The sequence below is a fragment of the Alosa alosa genome, chromosome 15 (assembly GCF_017589495.1).
Source record: "Alosa alosa isolate M-15738 ecotype Scorff River chromosome 15, AALO_Geno_1.1, whole genome shotgun sequence".
In the NCBI taxonomy this organism is placed as follows: Eukaryota; Metazoa; Chordata; class Actinopteri; order Clupeiformes; family Clupeidae; genus Alosa; species Alosa alosa.
This window is the reverse complement of record NC_063203.1, coordinates 21,140,808-21,166,353: the sequence shown is the minus strand read 5'-3', so window position 1 is coordinate 21,166,353 and position 25,546 is coordinate 21,140,808. Positions and strand designations below refer to the sequence as shown.

At 44.3% G+C, this 25,546-nt stretch overlaps 1 protein-coding gene and 1 pseudogene across 1 annotated transcript; both read left to right on the top strand.

Annotated features, from left to right (window-relative positions):
* Window positions 1-1,920: 1,920 nt before the first annotated feature.
* Window positions 1,921-4,831, top strand: diabloa (diablo, IAP-binding mitochondrial protein a). Its single transcript, XM_048264656.1, has 6 exons — window positions 1,921-2,256; window positions 2,495-2,624; window positions 2,768-2,893; window positions 3,134-3,244; window positions 3,527-3,623; window positions 3,905-4,831. The coding sequence occupies exons 1-6, from the start codon at window positions 2,129-2,131 to the stop codon at window positions 4,105-4,107; spliced, it is 795 nt and encodes a 264-aa protein (XP_048120613.1). The 5' UTR covers window positions 1,921-2,128; the 3' UTR covers window positions 4,108-4,831.
* A 5,939-nt stretch (window positions 4,832-10,770) lies between these two features.
* The window catches only part of LOC125307879, a 46,400-nt pseudogene continuing 31,624 nt past the window's right edge, over window positions 10,771-25,546 (top strand).

Here is a 25,546-nt window from a genome sequence, read left to right as displayed (position 1 = left end):
CAGAATAAATTCTACACTCTACACTAAAGTCTTTCTGTACATGCCAAAACAAACACTGCCTGGACCTAACAGTTTGTTTTGTAGAGGCAGTATGCGGTCACAAGCACGGGCTGATGGATAACATAACACATAAATGAGCTTTGTACTTGACCAGGGTAAAGAGGACGATGACTTTATTATAATAGTATTAACAGGTATTTTTTGACTTACACTATTAATTAACCACTAATAACCGAATCATGTAATACAGTAGCTCAAACAAACACAAATACACAATTCATCTAAATACAAACTAGTTTTCAATAGGTAATTGTAGTTTGCTGTGCATACAATACTCTGGCTTGAAGACCCCATTGAAGATAAGAAAACCCCATTAAAGCACATTTACAGGACCTCCACTTTTGTTAGCAAGTGGCTCCATCTTGTGGTTAGGCAATACCTCATCCTCATCCTCATCCATCAGAACCACTGAAAAATCGATTCCAAAAACGTATCCTTGCTTCATTGACACATTAACGTATCCTTGCTTCACTGACACATAAAGAGTTTCATTATATGTTTGAGTATAGTAGGTTGCATGTAGAAGCACTGCATACTTCTGCTCAACAACTATGCATGATGCTCAATCACAGTATTTCATTACAAATATGCAACATCTCACATTTGGTCCCTTGCCAAAATGAAAATCCAGGTCAACACTGTAAAATCTAAAAGTATGGGGGATTATTCAATAAATATGTGTCTCTAACGTACTGATTATGTAATGTCAGGGGATTAAAATAATTGTCATAAAATTCAAAGCACCATTACATTATGTCATAATTGAGACAGATATATGTGACAATGTGTGTGTGTGTGTGTGTGAGTGTGTGGTAAATTATCTATTCACTGCTTTGGAGAGGGTCCAGGCAGTGTGGATAACCCTGTACTGAACCGGCAGCTGCCATTCCCAGTATGTATAGACAGGCTTGAGAGTCATCCTACATGTGCTTACTGCTCACACATAAATATATTGATCGAACATGTTGATCAGGACTAACTTGTTATGTTTGTGGGATCGAAGAATTGTATAAGGGCAGTAAATTATATTTTTACAGTAGATCAGATGATTAATGCTGGTTAAATTATTGAAAGGCCGAGGGCCTAGGGCCTACACCACAGTAGCACAATGCACAATTTTCACATTGATAGCACTGGCATTTTAGGTCTCGCTTTGGAATAATTGTATCACTGTGCAAAGTGCTCAATAATGCATGCACTGATACTGTATAAACCAACCCAACTGAATTGCAAAGCTGTGAAACAAATGAGAGCATTTCAACAGAGTCCCATGTTGGTGCCATTTTAATTAGTTCTAACACACTTTGTGCAACTAACTTTTTTTGCTTTTTTATCCTGACCATTCACTTGTTTAACCTAATCCCTTAAACCTATATTTAGTCCAACTCAATCATCTACAGTATGCTTTTCTGTTGAGTCCGTGCTTCAGCCTTCACACCAAAATTGACTCTGTGCTTCCAATGTGTTGTCCTCATTGTGCCACTATTAGCCTACATCTCAGGAAATGTAGGCAGTGATCAAAGTCAGCAAGTCAGATAGTCAATCTTTGTATTTCTGTGTCATTGTAAAACTGTCTAGTAGGCCTAGTTGCAAGTAGAAATGCATGCATTTGCTCTTCTTAGATATTGCAATGGATTTTTTTCAAAAGTGGAGAGTAAACAATCTTGCTATACATCCAGAGCCTAAGCATATTCTGACACCAATGTTGACTTAACCTCTCTGCTAACGTAGTACCTGCGTAAGAGGGTCTCTAGCCTTGAACACGTCCAAAACAGCCATTTTTCAGTACGCTGTTGGAGGGAAAAGTAAACAGATCAATACACAGGTCCACTTCTATAAATATCTGCATGTCCATCCTCGGTCAGATCACTGCAGACTCTGAGTAGTCAAAAATAAGGAATACCTCCACTAGGCGGCGCCTATTATTATTGCAGGAAACGTTAACTTTTAAAAAACGAAAAGAAAAGAAAGAAAAATACCCGTTAGAAATTATACTTATCGTCGCTTCTGAGCAAATTATAAGTGAGATATTATTTCTCAAGCGAAAGTAAAGGCTACTTCGAACAAAATGCAGGCTGCACGGCAAAGCTGCTCTTGTCTCACCGGGGTAATTGTTCAAAGCCGGACCAACTTCCTTCTGAGCTCCAGTAAGATGGCTTCTTTGCGGAGAGGACTGTCCTATATCAACTTTATCAGGTAAGTCAGAATCCCTCATAAGGATTTTTTTTTTTTTTTTTTCAGTTTATTGCAATGTCTGAAGTAGCACTGCCTCCAGGCTTTGCAAAAACGAGCCGCTTGATTATTTGGCTTTGACGTCTGGACAGGACAGACTGGCATACGTGACAACTGTTGTTAGCTATTAGCTTAACAATAGCTATTTACAGTTATTCAAACATCCAGCATTTTACTGAAATTGTTTCTTTTATTTCCACAGAAACACTGTATGTGCCCTGGGCAGTAACAAATTGACTCGTCAACAGTTTCTCCGTCTTCCCGAGACCGTGCGAAAAAACGGTGTGCCCTTCAGCGTTGGTAGTGGATTGTGCTCCGTTCCCTTCACACAGGTAGCTAACGTCAATTCTCAATACTATCGGCGTGGTGCTGTATAATACATTCATGAAAAGCCGTTTGATTATACTGTCGGAAGAATTAATTTAATGTGATTAGTGCCATGCAAAGTTAACCCGTTATTATCCCGTTTTTGCAGCAAGCTGAACAACTCTCTCACGAAGCCCTGATCCGAAGAGCATCCAACCTGGTCACGGACAGCGCAAACACCTACCTGTCTCAGACCACTCTGGCCCTGGTGGACTCTCTTACACAGTATGCCAAAGTAAGTGTCCAGTTTTAATGTTTACTGCAACTATTTATAATAATGTTTACTTCAACTGTTTATTACAGTCAGCAATAAAAAATATTCTGATAAGTAAGCACTGAGTGAGAGTGGGATTGAATGCCTGCAGCTGTGAGTTGGTGGTTGCCACAAGGCCAGAGATAGACTCCTCATGATTAAGATGAATCCTATTATTTGCATTTTGTATTTTGTATTTAGACTTTGTATTTGTCCCATTAGACACTGCACACCCTCATTGCCCTGCAGAGGCGGTACTTGGCCTCCCTCGGTAAGATGACCCCTGCGGAGGAGGACAGCATTTGGCAGGTGATCATTGGCCAGCGCGTTGAGGTGAATTTAGCTCTTATTTACTTTTTGTGTGGAATGGACTGTTCGTTCTGATAGCTGGTCTAGAGAAACAGGCTTGTGCCAATGTCTTACGAGATATGTGATTGTGATGTGAAAAGTAAAACTTATAATAAACGTATAAACTTATAAAAAGTCAATATACAAAGATTATACTTTTACTACTTGGTACAGTGAAATATGGTGTTTTGCTTTAAATGTTATTGACTTGTAAGGCTTGTTAAATTGGACACATTGATGAAGGTTGTACATTGCCTTTATTTTAAGGTGGGTGACAGACTGGATGCTTGCAACCGATTTGAAATCAACTGGATTAACGCCATCAACATCTGTGAAATGGCAGCAGAGGCAGCATATACCTCAGGTAAGCATCATGCATTTTGACTGAGATGCAAATCAATGTTTCATTTACCTTGCATCCTGATAACCTCGTGAACCCACTAATTGTGTGTTCTATCAAACCACAAACCATATTAGTACATGTAACAATTTAGACTCATTAAATGCAATGTGTAAGAGACTTGCACTTGAAAGTGGAAAAAGTGTGAAATTGAGGTACCTGTCCAAAATGGAACCCTGTCCCACCTCTCATCATCTCTGTTAATCCTCACGTTTGAAAACGTCTCCCTGTCTCCCCTCATTCAGGAGCAGAACATGCGTCGGTCACAGTGAAGAGCCACATCCAGATGGCCCAGGCCCAGGTGCAGGAAAGCAGGCAGCTCACCAAGGACGCCGAGAAGAAGCTGGCCGAGATCAAGGCCGATGAGATCCAGAGGATGGCTGAGTACGCCAACACCCGTGACATCAACGTGGAGGACATGCCTGAGGCCTACCTGAGGGAAGACTGAAACGGTCAACTCGCAGCACCACAGAATAACTACAGGACCTAATGTCCAAACCATTTATACTGCACTGTGAAACTTTTAAGGATACACAGTCCAGTGAATAGTCACAGAGTTGGCTACTGGTTGCTTATGTGCAGGTAAACAAGTGCCATAGGTAGTATGATGCCTCTCAGTCATGCACATGACTGCAAAGAGATATAGACTGTTATGTCCTCTAACTGGCTTTTTAATGTTAAGTATTTTAAGATGACTTTTCAGGAGTTTTTGGAATCAGATGTAATGTTCAATTCATTCTGATGTTGTACTCTCAAAATGTATTATGCCTTACAGATTTTTTTTTCAATTATACACATATTTGAATATCAAAAAAATTCAAATGTATTGAATATTACATTTTCATCAATTGGGAGTTATCAAAGAAGCTAAATAGTTAGAATTCTAAGTTTGAATGTATGACATTTACACAAAATTGTGATTCTTTTATTTACCTATTTAAGATACTTTTGGTTTGGTTTTGAATATTTAAACAAAGTAATCTGCTATCAGGTTACTTTAAATACAAATTCAACAAAAGTGTGTATTGTTTGAGTTGAGTTAAGATGTATTTTGAGGACGTTGTTGTCGTTCATGCAATATGTTTAAGGTGTTTTGTCATCATTTTGAACACTTGTGATGTCCTAAATCATGTGTATAAGCTAATATTTAATAAAGAGACTATTTTTATACATATATTGCATTGAATTGAGTGTCTTACAGTGCCTCTTCCACATGAAATGATTTAGGTAACTATGCAATGCACTTGTGTTGGAGTTATTTTAACCTTATAAGTAGTTACTGTCTCCTGTGTCTAAAAACACTGTGTTTGGTACAATCCAATTTATTTGAAAGTAGCATTTTACATTTAGAGTGATATGTCATTGCAATGGCAGTCCGGGGATCGGTGATGTGATCCAGTGCTCTTTCCCTCAGTTTTCACTGTTGGATTTGGCCACTGAACTCACGGCACAGACTAGTGGAAGCAAAACATCTAATTTTGGTAATTTTCTTTTACAGCACAGTAAAGCTGCACACGACTTTATATATACACGCCAAGCGAAACAAAACATAGGAACTGGTAAATGTCTGCCGCTGTCAGCATTTCAGATCCTGAAGCTACTTCAGTTTTGAGCCTTTAATGATCAGAGCGTCTGAGTAGATTGTAATTAGTATTTTGTGCTGTTGCTTTGAAGCCTGAGTAGTGAGAATGTTGGTGTTGGGGCAACTGGGGCCCTACCAGGTTTCCCTTGCACTGCAGGTTATGGATGTATTCTAACGTCATAACTGGAACAAATACCTGTGTCGTCTGTACTGTTGCCATTCCCTTGGGAAACACTATGTTTACACACCAGACAGGACTTTGTCACTGTAACCTCAGCCACAAAAGTAAATAAATAACAGCTTTTGATTGACAGACGAAAGAATGTGGTAACCTTGATGTATTGGGCTTCTGTTTTACCTCTTGAAGACAGTGGTTCATGTGGTTCATTCATGTTGGAGACATGCTTTTAATAGGTCATTGTCTTCTGCATTGTGGCAAAGAAACATATTTTGTTTTTCGAAAGAAGTTTCCTGTTTTGTTTTTTAGCAGTATCCTGTAGCATGCAAAATTTATTTCCAATCTTATCTGGGTCTCATTTGGGTTCTGCATTTTGTTTGTCACTATTTGGATTCATGAGCCTGTGCTGCACATTGCATTAACATCCTCTAGGTCTGCCTTGGGTTGAACATCTCAACTCGAAGCAGATTAAATGATGTAAAATCACAAAGCGGAGAGAAATGCAAAATGACTGCTGTCGGAACGTTTGAATCTTTCATTTGTACTGTACCATCAGACATAGAGCGGGACATTTGTGATGCTGTCAACCTCACTGTGTTTCTTTGCTTGGTAACAAACACATTTTCCTCTGTTGCCTGCCAAACAGCTTTCTTTTTTCCCCTGCCACAGGCAGCGATGACACTAGTTCTCTCATTGCTGATGTCATAATGAAATAGTGCCTGGGAAAACATAAAGAATACATTGCTAAGATACTGGGGACACACAAGTGGTTACATGTGCTGTGAACCTTCATTTTGTGAATGGATTCAAATTCATTGTGGATGCACAGTGTTTTCACGCTGTCGGGCTTGGTTCCGTGCAATGAAGCCATATCCATACTTAGGGGCGAGATGTTTAAATGACAGGCTCAGATCAAAGTATGTGTGTTTACTGTTGAATGAAATATAGTCAACTTAAATGTCTACAGTTACGTGTTGTACCCCTGTTGTGATGATATGTTTTTGCGAACAAATGAGGCTTAGGCTGAGGTGAAGACATATTTATAGAGGTTAAAGCTGAAAGTGAGTAAGGTCACTGAGGGATTGTTGTGGGTTGTGTGGGCCATTAACCCCCTGAGAAGCTTAATGGAGTGTTGTGTTTGTGGAGAGGTCTAACGTCTTCACATCTTCTCTGTTTCTTTTCTTTTGTTTTTGTTTTTTTTGTTCCTGTGGAGTTCTTAAGGTGTCTGTCTCATATTTCGTGAGTGAAGGGGATATTTGTAGGGTCTGGTTTCTCTTGTTGGACCAACACACAGATGCTCATAAACAGACAGACACACACACACACACACACACACACACACACACACACACACACACACCAAAAACAATAGGTTGTGTTAATATATTGTACAAACAATGCAGGGTTCAATTAACTGCAGTATGTATAATAGTCTGTAGATGGCGATGTTATTCTAAACAACATACCTGTGCTTCTGACATCAGTTGTTTTCATTGCACACTCTTGTGTTTGTACATAAAGCAGGACTGATTACATTCAAAAATGCCATTTCACCGTCTATTATCATTCATTAATAATATATGTAATTTGAGATCTTACAAACCATCAAACAGCAAAGTTTGGAGCACTGATAATGACATACGCTAAAAGCTCTCTGTATAGCCCATGCCAATATTTTCATAGAGAACTGCAAAGAGTTGAATGTGTTAGTTATTAGTTAATTTCTGTCTATATCCAAAAATACCACATAATTTGAAATCAAGAGAAATAGAAAGGCCAGCTGTCAGCTGATAGGTGCAGTTGATGGTAATTAAAATGTTCACTATCGTTTTAATTCCACTTTTTACGTATAAGTATAAGTATAAGTATAAGTATAAGTATAAGAATATATACTTATTTGGTCTCTGCATTTATCCCAATCAGTGAATTAGTGAAACACACTCAGCACACAGTGAGGTGAAGCACACACTAATCCCGGCGCAGTGAGTTGCCTGCAACAACAGCGGCGCTCGGGGAGCAGTTAGGTGCCTTGCTCAAGGGCACTTCAGCCGTGCCTACTGGTCGGGATTCAAACCGGCAACCCTCTGGTTCCAAGTCCGAAGTGCTAACCAGTAGGCCACGGCTGCCCCCAATGTGAAGCACACAATGCAACACTTCAAGTGAATTTCAGTGTAACTTTTATAGACTGCTGCTTTATTCATGGCTGGTGATGGACTAGTTTGTTTGCGTATCGCAGAGAATAAAGGCCTACCCCACCCCCCACTGAAGAAGACATCCTTTTCCAAGCCACTGCTTTGCTTAAACAGCAGTTATCAAGCTGCATTTTCACTCCCCTTGCTTTCTTTACACAGGCCAAAAAGTTGAGATGAAATATGGCTGTCTGGATTATGAATAAATCCTGACTATTACACAGTGCTGTTTCATGGTAATTGTAGGTCTGGTCTATTATGAGGAGTAATTTCTCTCTTATCCAATTTTCTCTCAGAGCATAGTCACTGATTATGTCCTAGGCTATACACAATTTCCACATCGAGCTACAAAGGCAAGAAGAACTCTCGGATTCAGCATTATTTCTAAACAGAGTGAGAGAGCTTCGAGAGATGCCCCAGACAAAACAACTGGCCACACTAACAAACACTGCATCCTGAACTAAAGGTCGTTCTTGAGGGAATGCACATATATGCGTTTGCATGTGTACAGGAATTGCCTCCAAACATGTATTCAAGGAAAAAGGTAAACACTATCCACAAGGAAATTCCTGTTTACTGCCACGAATAGCATCTCCATTTTCATAGCAGTTACACAGTTCTATAACCACGTTTTTATCAATGGACTTAAAAAGACAGACACAGAGGGAATAAGTGAATAAGAAACTATGTGAGTAAAAAAAATAGGATTTCACTTTCTCCCTCTAATTTTCTTACGTCCCTCTGGTACTGTGGGGTCAGACCATGGTGGAATTTTGCACACGGCCCAGGGAGAGCTCATTACAGCGTGGGTCACAGTGCAATCAACAGGGGGAGTGGGGGTGACAGCGATATGCTGACCTTCCCTTGGCTTCTCGATAGCCTGTGCCTTGCCAAGAGAGAATGAGCAGGGCTGCTGTGTACATTTGTGATTGTGTGTGATTGTGTGTGTGTGTGTGTGTGTGTGTGTTTGTGTGTGTGTGTGTGTGTGTGTTTGTGTGTGTGTGTGTCAGTGTCCATGTCTGAGTGGGTGTTTATCTCTCTCTCTCTGTGTGTGTGTGTATGTGTGTGCCCATGCAAGTCTCTCTGTGTGTGAATAGATAGATAGATAGATAGATTATTTTTTTATTCATCCCAAGGGAAATTTTGTGTGTGTGTGTGTGTGTGTGTGTGTGTGTGTGTTTGTGAGGTTGTGTGCACACATACATCGCAGTGTGTGCATGTGCGGGGAGGGAGGTGAGGGGTTGTGGGATGGAGGAGGCTTATCCATGTGTCTGAAGAGGAATGTCAGCTTAAATGAAGGCTGCTTCTCTGTCTTCACTGCTAAGGGCTCTGGACAGGCCGGAGATGTGCACCTACAGGTCAGAGATGAAGGGCCGCCAATGCCTCCTGTGCCAGGTTGGGATCGTTATTAAATCAATCAGGGAAATAAGATCAACCAGGCAGAAATAGAAAGAGCCTGAGTGTTTATGTAAGAAAGAAAAGGCCCGTGAACAAAACAGTAAGCTTGCCAAAGTTTTGTACAGTTCATTCAGTGCTTATGTAAAGCTATGTAGCAGGGTAGAATTTGCAGATTACTTCAGTTTAGTGTGTTAACTTAGATACACACGTTCACACACACACACACACACACACACACACACACACACATACATACACACACACACTTTTCCTTCAAATAGAATGAAAACAGAATGAATCCCTTGGATTCCCTTTTCGAGAAGGGACAAGACTTAAGACAAGATTTACATCATTCATATAGCAAGACATCAACAATAGGAAATATTTAACCATGGTGAGTTTCTTTATTAAATTCCCCTCTCGTCGCCAGAGAGACGACGGTCCAATGAAATACAGTTAATCTTTAAAAGTTGTGTCAGTGTACTGTGGTGACTGATTGACTGGGCAAAATGGCACCGCTCACCTGTGGATTTATCACCCTTTTGAAGACATAAATAATAAAAAAAAAAAAAACACTCAAGGGGTTACTAGGTGGAAGCACAGTGTGGGGTTTGCTTTAATCTATGCGGGCATCGACTGCGCCGCCACTGGGGGAAAGTGAGAGCCTGGAGCTCTGGGGCTGATCGAGGGTGAGCCAGAGACAGTGGGCCCTGCAGAGTTAGCGTTCCCGTGAGGACAACCATAGGGGAACCAGCCACCAGTAATTAATGTCAATCAGTAAACGGAGAGAGCCAGTAGCATTTGCTTACTGCTGCATGTTTTTCCGGACCACAGTATGACCGTCTTGGTTTTCGCATTAATGCTACTAGCATGATGCTATTATTCAAAACGATTTCCCATTTTCCAGAGTCAGGAGATTTGTTTAATGGAGCCAACTGCAATGGCATGTACTGAATAATGTGATAACATATTTTCCTCGTTTGGCAACAGATTTACAGGCCAGCATGGCAGTATATGTTTATTCATTAGACTGCAATATACATGAAATATTAAAAACTCCCAATTGTCCTGTTATTTTTGTGTGCTTCTCCATGCCAAGACAGTGTGTAGACTATTGTCTACCCAAAGGCAGCCAAGGTACAGCAATTAAAGTGGCTCATTCGCACATGTTGTAGGTTAATGTGTCATTTATTTTGAAAATAGCCTAACAAATCTGTTTGTTTTTCTCTCTTTGTTTATCTGTATTTCATCTCATGTAGGTTAGTTCTATACACTGACATGATGTTTTATTCCCTGGGGGAAATGTGTTGCTTTTATAGCCCTGCCATTGTTGGGAGGTGTCTGCACACCACAGGAAGGGGAATCAGACCACAAATAAGGAAATGCCACAGCCACCAAGTCTGAGAGCACCCTAATTTGGCCATCCTGGGCAGCTATTTCCCAGGATGAATGGGATGCAAGTTATAACCCTAAATCTTCACATTAATCAGCTTTTTTGTAGCCAAGAAGTTAGTAGGCAAGTGATCCTGCAGAGACCTGGTGGTTTATAAAATAAAACATGGCAGACCTGATAAAGTGCATCACCAAGGGCTTAACCAAAGGAATGTTTTGCCCTTAGTGTCGACTAGGCTGCTTGACTCATTTTTTTATCCATCATAACATGAACTCGCCCCACATCCGTATTGATTCGACCAACACCGTCACTTATCCTTACTGTTTCATTCACTCACTGCACATTCCTATTGACAATTTGACGTTAATCTATATTTGGCTAATTGTTAACTCCGAGTTTTTATTCAGTTGCCGTTGTCATGGCTATGGTGTGTGAATAATAGTGAAAAGATTAGGCAGGCTTTTGTTTAGAGGATTGTTGTTGGAGCACCGGTGAAGCACGCTGAAGTGTTTGGAATGGTACAGCCCACATGCTTCGATCCCAGCACTTCTCCCAAGGCTGAAGTAAAAGAATCAAACCACAGCTCATTCTAGTTGGAGAGCAGTGCCTGTGCTATTGGGAATCATGGCGAGAAGATTGCGACTTCGCTGCCACAGGAGTAATAGCACACTTTGTGGACTACAATCAATTGTCTCGATTCTTTTTTACTGGATTGCAGGTAAGAGTTTTGCCTCTATAACGTCAGTCATAACGTTGCCGTTCTTTCATTTATTTACACATGTGGATTCCAGTCTTTATCATGCCGAGTTCTTTTGGCTAGCTATCCCAAGTTAGCTGTGATAAGTTCATGTTATAATGCAGAGTTAACGTTACAGAGGCATGGCTTCTAATAGGGAGCCTCCGCCACTAATAGAGCATGGGTGTCCTTAGTTATCGCTAACTTAAACTTAGCTAAGGTTTACCAGCAGCAGCACTGTCCCATCTGGGTAACGTTACGTTAGCTGAGTAAAATGTGAAACCGTTAGCTGTCCAATTTAATCGCAAATGAAACACGAACGTTAATTTACATTCAGTTGCTGATGTGACTTATACAGATGTTTGAGACATTGCATTGGTTTGGTTGTATGAGTTACATTCCCCCCCGAAACATTATCACTGAAACTTTAACTTACGCCACAACTAACAGGTAAGTGGCTACCACCTAGCCATGTTATGGGTAGGAAAGTAACGATATAATGCACTACGTTAGCGGACGTTAAATAGCAACTTGCTAACGTTAACCTTTATATCATAACGTTATGGAATTTATTAACGCTAACGTGATCTTCTTTTCGTAACGGGGCAGCCACCTGAAAACCTACTAAGGTCTAGAACTACTACACACACTTAACGTTATTTCACAAAGTGGGTTCTCTTTGTCTCTGAAAAGTGATCATTAGCCTACTATGAAACACTGACTGAACCGATTTGTTCTTTGTAAGCCGTGATTTTGGTGCGAACTGCGAAGCCCCCTACCAGCTTCTAGGAGTTAACGGTACTTCGGTGTTATGTTACTGGCCCGCATTGGATTCAGGATCAGCACGGTCTCGTCATCGCAAGCTGTGCCTATATTAGCTTGAGAGGATGTGATTCAGCCAGCAGTGTTTGCAAATTCAACGTTAATCATTTGATTCATGGCGTATTATTTTTCACGAGATACTTGCCAACTTGAATAATCATGTGAAACTCCTTTTATATTTAGATTGTGAAAGTCAAGATGTGTGGGGTCGAGGTAGAAAGAGAATGAGTTATTGGGGAATACTAGTGTGTGGTTCAGTGGTGCCCACGCTTAAAGTTGTTAAAGTTAAGTTAATGAATAGCCTATACCTTGACGAAAAGCTCTACACTGGTGTAACTTAAGCGTGGGGTAAATTAAGTTGTGAGATTGCACCCCGCCGACCAGCAGACTGTCCAGTTTGTCGCAGTGTGTTTTTAAGGCTTTTAAGTTTCAGCCAGGTAAATGTAACCGAACCTATGTTGCGCAGTGTATCCATAATTTGTTCCCATGATGATTTTTATTAATGTATCATAATTTACTTTGTCATTGCCGCTTTACCACGTTTCCGCATAATCTCTGAATGCGGTTGAAACTTTGTAGCTGACGATTTGTATCAACGTCTTTACCTCCTCTTCATCCTCATTGGCAAGTAGTTGAGAAACATAATAGATCATAAAGTTCAGATATGTGCTGGATTTGAACTGCAGTCACCTGTGGTTCACCATAGCCAGCTGTGCTAAGCTCCAGAGCCGGTGATGTTCCACTACTGGCCAAGAGTTAGACCAAGGGTTTCTAGCGGGACTGTTCATCATTGTAACTGTACGCTGACAATCTCTACAGCCGTTAGGTCCTGACAACAACAGCTTGACAGATGCGTTAAGATTGAGTAATAGATCCTCACATCGATTACTCAAAAGCTTCAGATTGAAATCAAAATGATGCAACATTACACCCGAAGAGGAAACCTACAGACCGGGTGGTAGAGGCCAACTTTGAAATGGAGAGGAGAGTTTGCAGAAATTGTGTGTGTTGTGTTGTGTGTGTGTGTGTGTGTGTGTGTGTGTGTGTGTGTGTGCTTGGGAGTGGGGAGGGGGGCAGTGGAAACATTTCAGGCAAAGAAAGGAGGGTACAGCAGCCTCTGAGGACTGGGTGTGTGTTGCAAGCGGGGGAGTAAATGAAGACATATTTCACCTAAACCGGGGGAGGGAGTGGAGAGCAGGCAGGGAGGGAGCACAAGAGGCGCTGCAGCCGGCCTACAATCTGGAGGTAGGCAGGTTGACCTGCCACGGGAACTGGTGCCAGAGCACCTTCACAGTGGAAGAACCGAGAACAGGGGCCTGCTGCCACAAACAGACTGGCTGCAGAGAGGTCCGTATGCCTGTGCAGCCGGCAAAACAATGCACATTTGTTTATATAGCACAATGCATATACACAGTGCACTAATGAACAAATACAAAATATAGGCCAAGTGATTTGAAAAAAGTAAAGTGCCTTATAGTCTAATGGTAAAAGATCAAGAACCTAGAACATAGCAAGCAGCGACTATGACAGGAGGATGTCCCTTGTAAATAATGACTGCCATAAAACCAGACTTGGACAAGAGAGAATAAGTGCCCTCAAAGCCAGCCTGACCTAGACTGACCTAGTAGAGACCACAAGTCGTACGCTAATGAGTTATTATAGGCTAATAAGCTGCTTTTTTGTCTGACCGGTTTGACAGACTTAAGGTCAGTTTGGGACACTTGAGAAAAGCAGTCTTTGTCTGGCAGGTCTATAAAAAAGCAGCCTTAGCGAAAGTGAAATGCACTTTGCTAATGTCATGAGGACAATAAAAACCTGGGTCATGATTTTTAGGTCATAAACATTTGTGTAAGTTTGCAATATGAAGTATTTTTGCAGTAGGCTACAGCAAAGGATTTAGATTTTTTACAGTAGGATAAAGAAAAGGATTTAGCCACGCATAGTATTTGCGATTCAGTGTCTTTATTTCAGTGGTTTTTAAACCACAGACTTTTTTTTAGTGGCGCTTGGAGCTGTGCGGTGCAGGCTGATAAGTTTGGATCGGGGTCTGTTTGATAGGCTACGGCCTGTGCCACTTCTGCTCCAGAGCCCCAAGCTGGTGGTTGGGGAGGGGATAAAAGGCGGGGTCGCAGGCCGTGAGGTCTGTAATTGAGTGGCGGCGCAGTTTTTTTTTCGTGGCTTCGCTTTTCTGGAGGGGTGGTGGTGGCAGTGTGATTTCTACCATGTGAATAAATAAACGTGCAGCCATTGCCTCAATTACAGCCCTACGGTACAAATGAAAGTTACAAAAAAAGCCCTTGGAATGAGGAGGACGAGTGACTGCCACATAGTTGTACGTGGGCACTTGCCGATTATAGACGTTTTAACAGCAGATATGAGTGTTGAACATTTGTTTGTGACACTTTCCAAATCTGAACTCCCCACTAATCTTTCGATTTGAGATTCTCACCTGCAACGCCAGGTCAATTGATGCATCTGAATGCCTCTTCCGCTTAACCTTCCTCTCACTGAAGAGGCACTTGAAGCCACCTGCCTCAAGCTGTAGGTCTCTCATAGGAGACCCGTGGTTCCCCCCTGTGTGTGTCTCAGCGCCGTCCGTTCGTGGTGCACCCGTCTGCAGCTGCCGTCTCCATCTAATCGTTTCCCTCTTGATCTCTAATCCCCCCCCTCCTTTTGCGGTAGCGGCTGGCAAGTGGAGGATAAAAAAAAAAAAAAATCCCAATCTTGTTAAAAGGGACCCGTCGTCTGCAGAGGAGGATGTCCCATGACCAGATGAGGCAGTGCAGGGCCGGCTGCTTTGTTGTGGGGCACTGGTGTGTGTGCGCAGCCTGCCTGGGCCAGCAGGCGCGACCACCTCAGAGCCACCCCATGCAACCCCGCCCTGACCCAGCCCCGCACGTCTGATACTGACGCATACTACAAAAACATTCACAAAAACCCCCCCCCCCCCTTGTAGTTTGTAGGGTTTTAATCTACCATTCATTTTGGAGTAATAATGTTATTAATTCATAATAATATAATAACAATAATTCATTATTATTGATTAAGCATATGTCTAATTATAGTCATTGCCTAATTATCGAGAGACTACGTCAACATTCCTCCTTGATTTGTTTGCCTTTGCTAACAAATCAACCTCTTCTTGATTTGTTAGCAACCCCTTCTCCTCCACCCAAACCAGCCCACTCAGACTTACAGACTGAGGCTACCCACTTGCACTGGCAGCCATCACAGCTGAAGGTAGCCAGTAGGTAGCCAGGCTTCTCCCCATTAAACCCCCTCACAGGATGCACCCTGTTGGCCTGTGTGGAGGCGACCTCCGGTGCCCGGGTCTTGGAAGTCTCCAGAGGTCTCCCTGCCTGCGTGCCTGCACTGCAGTCACCACTGTCTAATGGAGATTAAACAAACACAACAGCAGCAGTGACACTAACGAGTGCAGAGAGAGGGAGAGAGAGAGAGAGAGGGAGAGAGACTCAAAGAGAGAAAGAGGGGGAGAAAGGGAGGGAGGTGAAGAAGTAGCAGACGTAGCAGCAGTAGCAGCAGCGTGACACAGCATCCTCCCCAAGCTCCTCACAGGACTCTTGGCTGGGCTCAATTTGCCTTTGCTGGTCTAAACACTGCTGAAAGCACGTAGCTTGCAGCCGGGGAGAGAGGAGAGAGTGGGGGACGGGGAGAGAGAGAAAGAGAGAGAGTGTTTGAGAGAGAGAGAGAGCAGTTCTGGCTGTGCTCTGCAGTATTTGTTTATGGGGAGCCGTCCAGGACTGTGCCAGTGCTGGAGGTAGCCGAGTAGTCGACGGGGACCAATCGGGTCGGGCCAGGGTGAGCAGAGCTCCTTCCTGCAGATGGATGTTGCTCTCACACATGCACACTAATTAGGGGGTTTCCGTTCTCCATCGCCCTGTCATCATGCTGGAGGAGTTTTCCTCCGTGTGCACATTTGGAATCAAGTAGATATAAAGAACGCAGTATTGGATTAAGCACCTCCTCATTGAGCTGTAGCGATGCATCAATCTGCACTCTCCCCAGCTGGAAACACAATCTCTGTTTGCTGTGAACTTTTAGAGGTAATAGCATTGTAATAATGATGTGAAAGTTACAAATGAAGAGACAGTGTTTCTCGCAGTTGTTATTTCAATACCCATTATCTGGTGCAGACAATTAGTTCTGAATGCCAGGTAGAAATGTGATTTAGGCTATACGTTTGTAGAAACACCCTACTGAGGTTTAAGGTTAGCCTACAGTATGTACTACTGTATCAGTAGTTCAAGATGTGTAGCTGAGGTAAATGACCATTGTTTCCATCTTTGATAGATCAAAGTGACAATTTGTTGAAGCCAAAGCAAGACGGAATAAAGGCCAGGATTTTTATAGTACAACACAATACAACGAGTCAGCTTTTTTTTTTTTTTTTTTTTATGTGAGGTAACATAAAGTTGTGTTTAATTAGACACAGCAGTGGGCTCCACGTATACTTTCCTGGCTCTCCACCATCTTGACTGCATCTTCTTATGCACTGAACAGGTACAAAGGTTTAGCAAGAAAATTGTTTCCAGATAAGACAGAGCTTATGACCTAATGAACTAAACCTGTGGCCGTTTATGCTTAATGACTAGCTAGCCTCCGTGTTGGCCATCACAGTGTGGTCATATGCTCATTTTTCCATCCAGTGATCTCAGCATGCATTACCTGATGTGTGTGTGTGTCTGTGTGTGTCTCTGTGTGTGTGATTGTGTGAGTTTGGGAAGATCGAAGTGTGTGTGTGTTGGGGGGTGGGGTGGGGTGGGGTGCAGCTCTCTCTCCAAGTGTTGTGTTTGGCAAAGGACAGGATGTGCCAAGTCAGCATAGCTCTTCCCCAGGAGAGGAGCTACCGGGGATTATGGGAAACAGGTGGGGCGCTCAATGTTGCATTTGGCTGTTTAGCCCTCTCTACCCCCCAACAACATCGCCCTTGCCTTTCCTCTCCATGGCCCTCTACAGCACACTTGTTTAGGCAAGACAAGCTCCTGCTACCTTTATGTGTACGTGTCTTATCAGTGGGTGTCTATTTGTGTACAGTGTGGCCCGAGTAAGTGTCAGAATGTGTGTTTGTGTGTGTGCGCATGTATCATGAGTGTGTGTATGAACAGGGAAGGAAGGGGATGGGTTTGCACATATGTCAGCAGAAGGTTATAGAGGTCACCGTTTAATGTCTTTCTGTTGATCTCAGCTTACGCCTGAGACATCCTGGCTCTTGCTCTGCTGTCAGCCCTCTGACAAAGATGCCAGCTTTATCCCTTTGCTCTTCCCTTATGTGACTAAGCATTTCTACATTGCTCTCTCTCTCTCTCTCTCTCTCTCTCTCTTTCCGTCCTTCCTTTCCCCCTCTTTTGCTCGCCACCTCTCTTTGATATTAGCTCATTAAAAACATTTCTCCATCACTTGATGAGAGTCTCGGGGCGTGAAATTACACCGGTGAAAGCAGGAGGTAGGCTCATTTAGATTCGCTCAGGGCCAAACGTCTGTGCGAAGGCCTGAACTCTTGCCTTATCGCGTTCAGATTGGTCCATCCATTACTGTTTGGGACATAATGGTGAAAAATAATGTTATAATGGAAATCCGTAATGGATTGTTATTAAGATATGGTCATTTGGTCCAGGCCACTGGTAATAAGTATAGGGTGCTAAGCATGTTATGTTTGACTTTGGCCTCCTCAGCGACTGAGTCTGTGGGTCAGTGCTGAAAAGACAGAGGTTGATCTATAACAAGGTATTGAGGGGCATTACAGGACTAAAAGGACTACAGTGGGGGAATAAAAAATGATCCGCATTGAATCTGTACAAAATATCTTTTAAATCTGCGAAATTTACTATTTTTTTTTTTTAATGTAATGGGCTTTTAGCAGCAAAGACAGTATACTGTAGTAGCCTATAGATTCCGCCTTAATCCATAACCAAGATTTCAACAAGTTGTCCAGAAAAGCTTACTCTTGTCAGAAAAAGCTTAGGTTGCAGTTCACTCTAAGCAGAAACTTCCTGTAACATTTGGTTTTCTGTACCTCAGCATATAAGCTGGCCCTATTAGACTTACCAACACTAAATGACCCCTAAACATGTTTGAGGACTTGTGATGGTTAGAGTTCTATTAGAGACCATCTTCAGAAATGACTGAGTCACAGTATAAAATCTGGAATGCTTTTAATGCTTCCAGTATCTCTAGATGATATTCAAGTGTACCAAAGGCAGGCCAGGTGGCGACACTGGTGAGAGACACATCATCCTTGTACAGCCAATCAGACTTAGCCTAGTTGTTTAACTCAATCCTCGTCTTTTGCCTTTTATGTCATCAAGTGCGTAGCTCTTGGGCTAGATGTATGCAGTTTGTTTAGGAAGTCTCTTACAAAATCCCCAAGCTAAACCCTCCCAACCCCGACCCCCACCCCGCCTAGGGGGTCCCTCTTGAAAAAAAACAGCGTCTCTGGAGAGACTGCTCTGCTCTGCACTGCATCCGTGCCCATGGACCCTGTCACCAGCCCCAAAGGGCAACAAAGAGCCCTCTTGTTTTAGCCCCGCTCGTCCTCTCTGTCTTTGTCGTTGTTAGTTGCCGTGGAAGTTTTTAACAAGGCCCTCCCATAACGAGAGAGCTGGGGTGGACATGGTGATGTGGGACCAGGGGAAGTGTGGAGTCAGAGGGCTAGTGTGTGTTTCCACGAGACCCAGGCCCAGCACAGGGGAGTCTCTGTTGAGCCCGAGGCGACCACCTCCCCCCTCCCCCCCAACGCTCACTCGGACGAAGCCCAGGGTGAGTTCATTGTGGAAAAATGCGAGGGGTGATGGAGAGGTGACCTGTTTGAGCTCCCTGCAAGGTTGACACCGGTGACGTAGCACCAGTGTTATGTCATTGAGCATGTCATGTTGCGGTAGACAGGACAAGGGGACCTCGATGAACCCTGAAAGAGAGAGAGAGAGAGACATCTGAGCCAAATCAGTTGTTTGACCGCAGAAGTACAGTACTCCCTAATCAAATCTGTATCTCTGCGCAGTCTCTGTTTAGGGCTAGTCCTTGGGCTCTAACCACAACAATGCTCTTTCCACTCATCTCTTTGGCCTTGAGTTTTTGATTGCCTGAGGGGTTATTGCGTTAGACATATTGCTTGCTTGACTGTTGCACTGTGAGTGTGAGTGTGCTTTCCTGTGCAACAAACTGCAAAGGTCCTGTGGTCATCCCTGAAGCCCAGAGAGATGATGATGCTCTTTCCATACTTGAAACCCTGCACCCCAGACAGCTACGTGTCACGGATGATGTCAGGCACCCGGGACGGCCAAGCGGCTCGTCCCCCTGGAGTGGAACAGTAGATTTGGCTTACCCAGAACGGCCCCTCCTGCCCATGCAGTTTGAGTATGAGCAAAACAGCAGCCACGGGTCCAAAGGGATCTCGCTCCTCCGACCACCATTTCCCCTGCCAATAGTTTTCCTTTTCCATCCCTCCTGACCTCAGTATCTGCACAATTCATCTCCCTGCCTTGTCAGCCAGCCCCTGAAGTGTTGCCTTGAGAAGTAGGCTAGTGGCTGCAGGTGTGCCTAGAATAACACGACCAAGACCAGCAGTCACCTCGGGCCCTTTCTTTATTTTGGGTCATTTTAGCCCTTGTTATCCAGGACAGTATGGAGTGGATAGGAAATGAGTTGGACAGAGCGGGTTCGGGAAGTTATCTCAGGTCCGACTTGAAGGACCCTGTGAGCACTGAGCCCTTATGTGTCAGAGGACATTCCCTGGCTCTCCCTTGGCTCGTTTGGTTTTTGTTTTTTTAAGCCAGCCTGGTCTCACATGCTTGGTTGTGATTGGCTGTTTATTTTGGGTCGGCGAATGGACCACACAGTGCATAAGAAGTCTCTGATCCCTATCAGCCACACTGTACAGCTTCAAAAGAGCAGTAATGAGGTGGCCGGACCCACTGCGTCTCAACTTCCTGCCTCTTGAATGGGACCTTCACTTTGTTTTTGGCGACATGTTGCTTTTCGCCTCGGCTCTGTGTGTTTCCCGCCAGCCGTGACACTGTTTTCATATAACAGCGCCCGCTAAGGGCTAATCGTCGGTGCTAACGAGCGGCTTAGAGACAGCCCGTAGCACTCCACCAACGGCCCATGGTGCCTTCGGTTTACGGCTGACTTGCGTCGCGAAAGGTGGAGGAGGAGTCAGGTTACAAGTCCCTCTCGTGACAAGCAGCCTTGCCTGCCGGTTAGTTTGGCAGGTCTACTCTGCTGGGCGTTTATTTTTTTCCGCTGGTCCAGGATCGTGTGTTTAGACGGGCTCAAGGGAAGAGACCAAAGCAAAACAGCCCATCACTATATATAGTGTGAGAAGAGAATGCCACTCTCCTAATTGCCCATTTCTCACTCGGCAACAGACGCATGAGTACTGCAGGAGGAGCAGAGAGCAATCAGGCTTTTCAGCAACGCAGATCCATACAGTACATCTGGTTTGGACTAAGCCTATGAGTCCATTGTTCATATATGCAGTGCATATATCCCTAAGCATATGTTCTGAAAATATGCATGCATTAACACATTCGTACACATGTGCACCACGTGCAAACACACACACACACACACACACACATACATGAACATATTCAGGCACGCATGCACACATACACACACACACATACAATCACACAGATTCACTCACACAAACACAAACACAGACAAACCCACACCCTTCCACAGAGGCGGGGCTGTGTGTCCAGACACAAACATTTGTCCAGTATGTGTCTATGCTGTGGGCCACTCTGGGGCCCTGACTGGAGTGGAGGAAGAGAGCTGGTGTGTGTGTGTGTGTGTGTGTGTGTGTGTGTGTGTGTGTGTGTGTGTGTGTGTGTGTGTGTGAGGGTGGTGGTGGTGGTGGTGGTGTGGGGTAAGAACAAAAGAGAAAGAAAACTCCAAGTGGGTGGCACTGTATATCACAACAGATTACGCCCCTAATCTGCCTGTTTAAAAGAAGGACCCGAGCGTGAGGGGCGTGGCGGGAAAGCAAACGCCCTCTAAACCACGAGAATGCTGGGAAGACAGCCATGGCGACCCAAACTGCAGCGTTTGTTAAGCTCAGTAACACACACACACACACACTCACACACACAGGCATGGTCCAGAATGCTCTCCTTTGTTTTTTTCTCTTTCTGGTCTTTGTACTTTTGTTTGCCCCCTTCTCCGCTTGCTTTTGGTGTGTTTAGTGTTTCCCCACTGATGGTATTGATTGAAAGGAAAAGACCCCCTCAAAGAAATCTGTTGAAGATTCTTCCTCATGACTCATGAGGCTTTCCCTCTCTTTTTCTCTCTCTCGCTTTCTCTCTCTTTTTTTTAAAGGCAACTGAGTATCAGTTTACTTCCTGCCTGGCCTCAAAAACCGGCTCTGTCATTTTGCCATGTTTTGAAACAAATTATAGCATTTAGTTTTGAAACGTTGTGGAGGTTGCGATTGACCTAATTCAGTGCAACGAAGAGAAGGTGTGGTATATAGAAAGCTGGAGTGTTTGCTTGTTGGCGTTTAGCGAGCCATAGTGGCAGATTCCACACGTATCGGGCACATAGTTGTTAGGGCGCTTTGCAGTGGTGGGCGAGAGAGAGAGCATTTAAAGTTACAGCGCAACCACTCTGCAGTTCATTTATCCTGCTTACTCTGAAACCACCCAGGAAAGAAAGAAAGGGAGAGATAGAGAGAGAGAGAGAGAGAGAGAGAGAGAGAGAGAATGCATATTTTCCACTCTGGCTACTTTCACTACTGCTCTTTATCCAGTTCATTCACCCTGCTTAACAGAGTGGTTGTGCACACACCCAGGAAAGAATGAAGGACAGAAAGAGAAGGAACGAAAGAATAAGAGAGGGAAAGGGAAAACTACTTATTCTCCAACCTGGCCACTTTCAATTCTGCTTTCTCACCACTCTCCCCAGTGCAAAGCCCTCCATTCTTTGGGTATTGCATGTGAAAGTTCTGCGGGCGGGTGTGTGATAAAAACTAATTGCACTATTTTAAGGTTTCAGTTCCCCTGATGACCCAAGCTGTTTTCAGCATGTGGGTTCACAGTAGCCCTGCTTGGACTTTGTGGTTCTTCTCCTGGTTTGGCCCAATGTAGCGTAAGAAGAAGCCTGTTTCGATGCCTCGTCATGTGTTTCTGCTCTCCCAAATGACATGATGTAATATAAGTCAGAATAAAAATATCAGTTAGTGCCAACAAGGTTAGATTTAGCTCTTGTATTGTCCAGATATAGGGGCCAGACCAACCCATAGCGCAAGGGGTTTGAGTTTGCTTCCTTGGTTACGACGTCAACATAGCGACTGTGCTAATATGTGTTCCAAAGCAGCCTGGAATGTCTCCTTTTTCCTACCAGAGAATGTCCGTGGTAGGGTGCCCTTTTTACGACAGCAAAACCCAGTTTAAAATGTTTGACTCCCAACAGATTCTGGACAAAACAAAACACACAGAAGGGCCTAGCTTTCCTAAGTGTTTCTCTTGGGGTTTCAGAATAGAAAATGTACTGTACTGTCATCTCACGCAACTTCACACTGACCCAGATGCCCTCTAAAGATTCACACTTTTGCCAGATTCCCCCTGCGGCAACTCAAACCACCATCCTCTCATCCCCACCCCAACACCCACCACCCGCACCCCCCCAGGCCATCAGAAGACGACATCTGAGATTGAGGAGTCTCGCCCTTGCCCTCCAATGCCAAGATTCCAAAAGGCCATTTTCTAATTATAGCACTGCAAAAAACAGGACGGTCGGACATTGTGGACGTTCCTGAGAGTTACGTGTGTGTGTGTGTATGTCCAGATCCACCTCAGCACACACACACGCACATACACACTCACAGGGGTTGAGTATGAATGTTATCTGATGGGGTGTCTCATCTCATTACCACTGGCCTTTCAGCAGAAAATTGCTGTGTCGAGGAGGAGAAGAAAAGCTCGTATTGATTGGCCAAGTGCAGGCCTTAAGTAGCATACAAATTGATCACTTTCACCAAGTCATATTAGCGCACCCGTTGTCGCATAAAGAAACCAAGATCACTTGACAAAGAAAAAACCCTAATCAAGGAGATCTGCAGAAACAATCACACACACACACACACACACACACACACACACACACACACATTGGCTGGCAGGAAATGCCTTCTTTTCAGCCTGGCACCTGAAAGGTGCTGACATATCCTCTGTCTCACCCAGTTGCAAGGTGATTTGGGCAAACAGAGAGTCCCATAAAAAAAAGTACGCTATAAAGCGTTCGGGGGGTGCAATTGTGCAGAGGAGCAGTTTATCGCGGTGGATGTTGCGCTCGTCCTAATGCATCGTAATGAGAGCGGCCCCGTCCCAGCCCAGGTTGTCGGATCAATAGCACAAATAAAAGTAGCAGTGGGAGGAAAGATAAAGCGGAGAGGAGGAGGAGGGGGTAAACAATAAACATCGAGCTGTGCCGTGAATGCAGCCTTGGCACCCCTTTCGCCCACCACAGATATGTGTGTTCTGTCTTCCCCAACCCCATGCCCCCCCGTCCCATGCCCTGTAACACCCCACCTCCCCCAGGGTCTGATAAATATTTCAGACTAAGTGGGTATTCTGCGCGCAGCAGGAAGCGACGTCCCTGGAATATATGAAGGCCACGCTCATTAACCGCCTGCCAGCACGCCTGCCAGCCAGCTTGCCTCCTCCTTCCCAGATTGAGTCGTCATCTTGTTTATTTCTCTCACTGTTTGATCTCTCTCTTTCTCCTCTCGCTCTCTTTCCCTCTCTCTTTCCCTCTGTCTTTCTGTTCTCCTCTCTCTTTTCCGCTCCTCTCTTTCTCTCATCTATCTTTCCCTCTCTTTCCCTTTCCCTTTCTGTTTGTCTTTCTCACTCTTCCTAACTCTCACCACCACTCTCTCATTTGCTCTCTTACATCCTCCTCTCTTTCTCTATATCTGTTTCTCTCTATCTATTTCTCTCTCTCTCTCACACACACACACACACACACACACAAACACAAACACACTCATACTATTTCCATCTCTCTCTCTCTGTCATTTCCCTTCTATTTCAGCCCTCCATCCTACATATCTCATCTCTCTATCATCATTGTGCAACAGTTATCACCAAGGGTAATAAATCACTGGATCTGGAGTTCCTTCCACTGCGACAAGCAGACACAACAACAGCTTGCTGAAGACATCCAAAAGCCCAGGGAGCTCCTCTCAGCCTCAGCCTCTGTCTTTCTCTGCTTCATTTCTCTCTCCTTTTCTTCTTCTTCTTCTTCTTTTGCTTTGTCTTCTTCCTCTTCTCCTGGACCGGAGAGCAAACACTCCCATATCCTCTGGGGTCCTTGAAGCACGTAGGAAAGAATGCAGGGCTGAAATGAGCGAAAGTGCAGGCCGGACGATGAACGGACGCTGATGAAAAGTGTTGAGTGTCGTATAGCGTTTTCTTCTTCTCCAGCTTCCTGGCTGGCAGGAGAGACAGAGGTCTCTATCACTTGTTGCACACACACATACACACACACACACACACACACACACACACACACACACACACACACACTTGCACACAGACATAGCATACAGAAACATTTTTGCACACATATGCACACACATGAGCCAGATCTCTATCATAATGAACTCACTTATTGTCCATTTCCACCTCCTTGGACCTGTCAGTACATTTGACAAGTTGACAGAGAAGGTCAGTGTGTGTGTGTGTGTGTGTGTGTGTGTGTGTGTGTGTGTGTGTGTGTGTGTGTGTGTGTGTGTGTGTGTGTGTGTGGGTATGCCTGCATTGCATATTTGCGTATGAAATGATTCTGTTTGCATAGTGTCTGTGTGCATTTGGGTATAAAATTGTGCATATGAATGCGGACATCTGTAAGTGTGAGTGCATGGTCTGAATATGTTGAAGTAGGTCTGTCTGCGCGTACGTGTTTGTGCATGTGTTTGTATTTCAGCAGAGTCTATTTGGGTCTGTGTTGTCTGAGAGGCCTTGTGAGCAGGAAGTCCAACCAAGCCAAGCCGTCTTTAGCTCAGACAGTTCTCTCACACTCCCTCCCTCTCTCTCTCTCTTTCTCTCTCTCTCTCTCTTTCTCACACACACACACACACACACACACACACACACACACACACACACACACACACTCTCTCTGCCTGAGTCCCGTGAGGCCTGTCCTGGCGCCCCATTTCGAGGTGTGTTCCCAGGCCCAGCCCTGCCCAGCCCGACCCACTCTGCTTCTGGGGCCCCCGTGCATGTGACGGGCCGACAGATCGGGCCTTTTGGGGCCCCTCAAGGGGAACCCTGCTGCTGCTGCGCCCCAGCTCCCCTGCTCTCGGGAGTGCCGACCCGAGGCAGTCGGGGCGGGCCGGTTCTGAGAGAGAACCGCAAAAAAGCAGAGAGACTCCGTGGGAGAGAGAGAGAGGAACGAAAAAGGATCCAACAGAACCGACAGGCCTTCATCTCCAACCTTCAAGCTCCACGGAGCTGTAGCTTTACCCAAGAGACAGGAGCGCTCGGTTGTTTATCATACCCAAGACTGACGTTACAACGAAATAACAATGAAATATGAACAGCTCTCACATCACGGTTGGTGGGGGA

Coding starts and splice junctions, on each gene's coding strand:
- diabloa (XM_048264656.1), top strand. CDS start 2,129: ATGCAGGCTGCACGGCAAAGCTGCTCTTGTCTCACCGGGGTAATTGTT. Junction 3,245..3,526: donor TCATTGGCCAGCGCGTTGAG/GTGAATTTAGCT, acceptor CTTTATTTTAAG/GTGGGTGACAGACTGGATGC. Junction 3,624..3,904: donor AGAGGCAGCATATACCTCAG/GTAAGCATCATG, acceptor CCCCTCATTCAG/GAGCAGAACATGCGTCGGTC.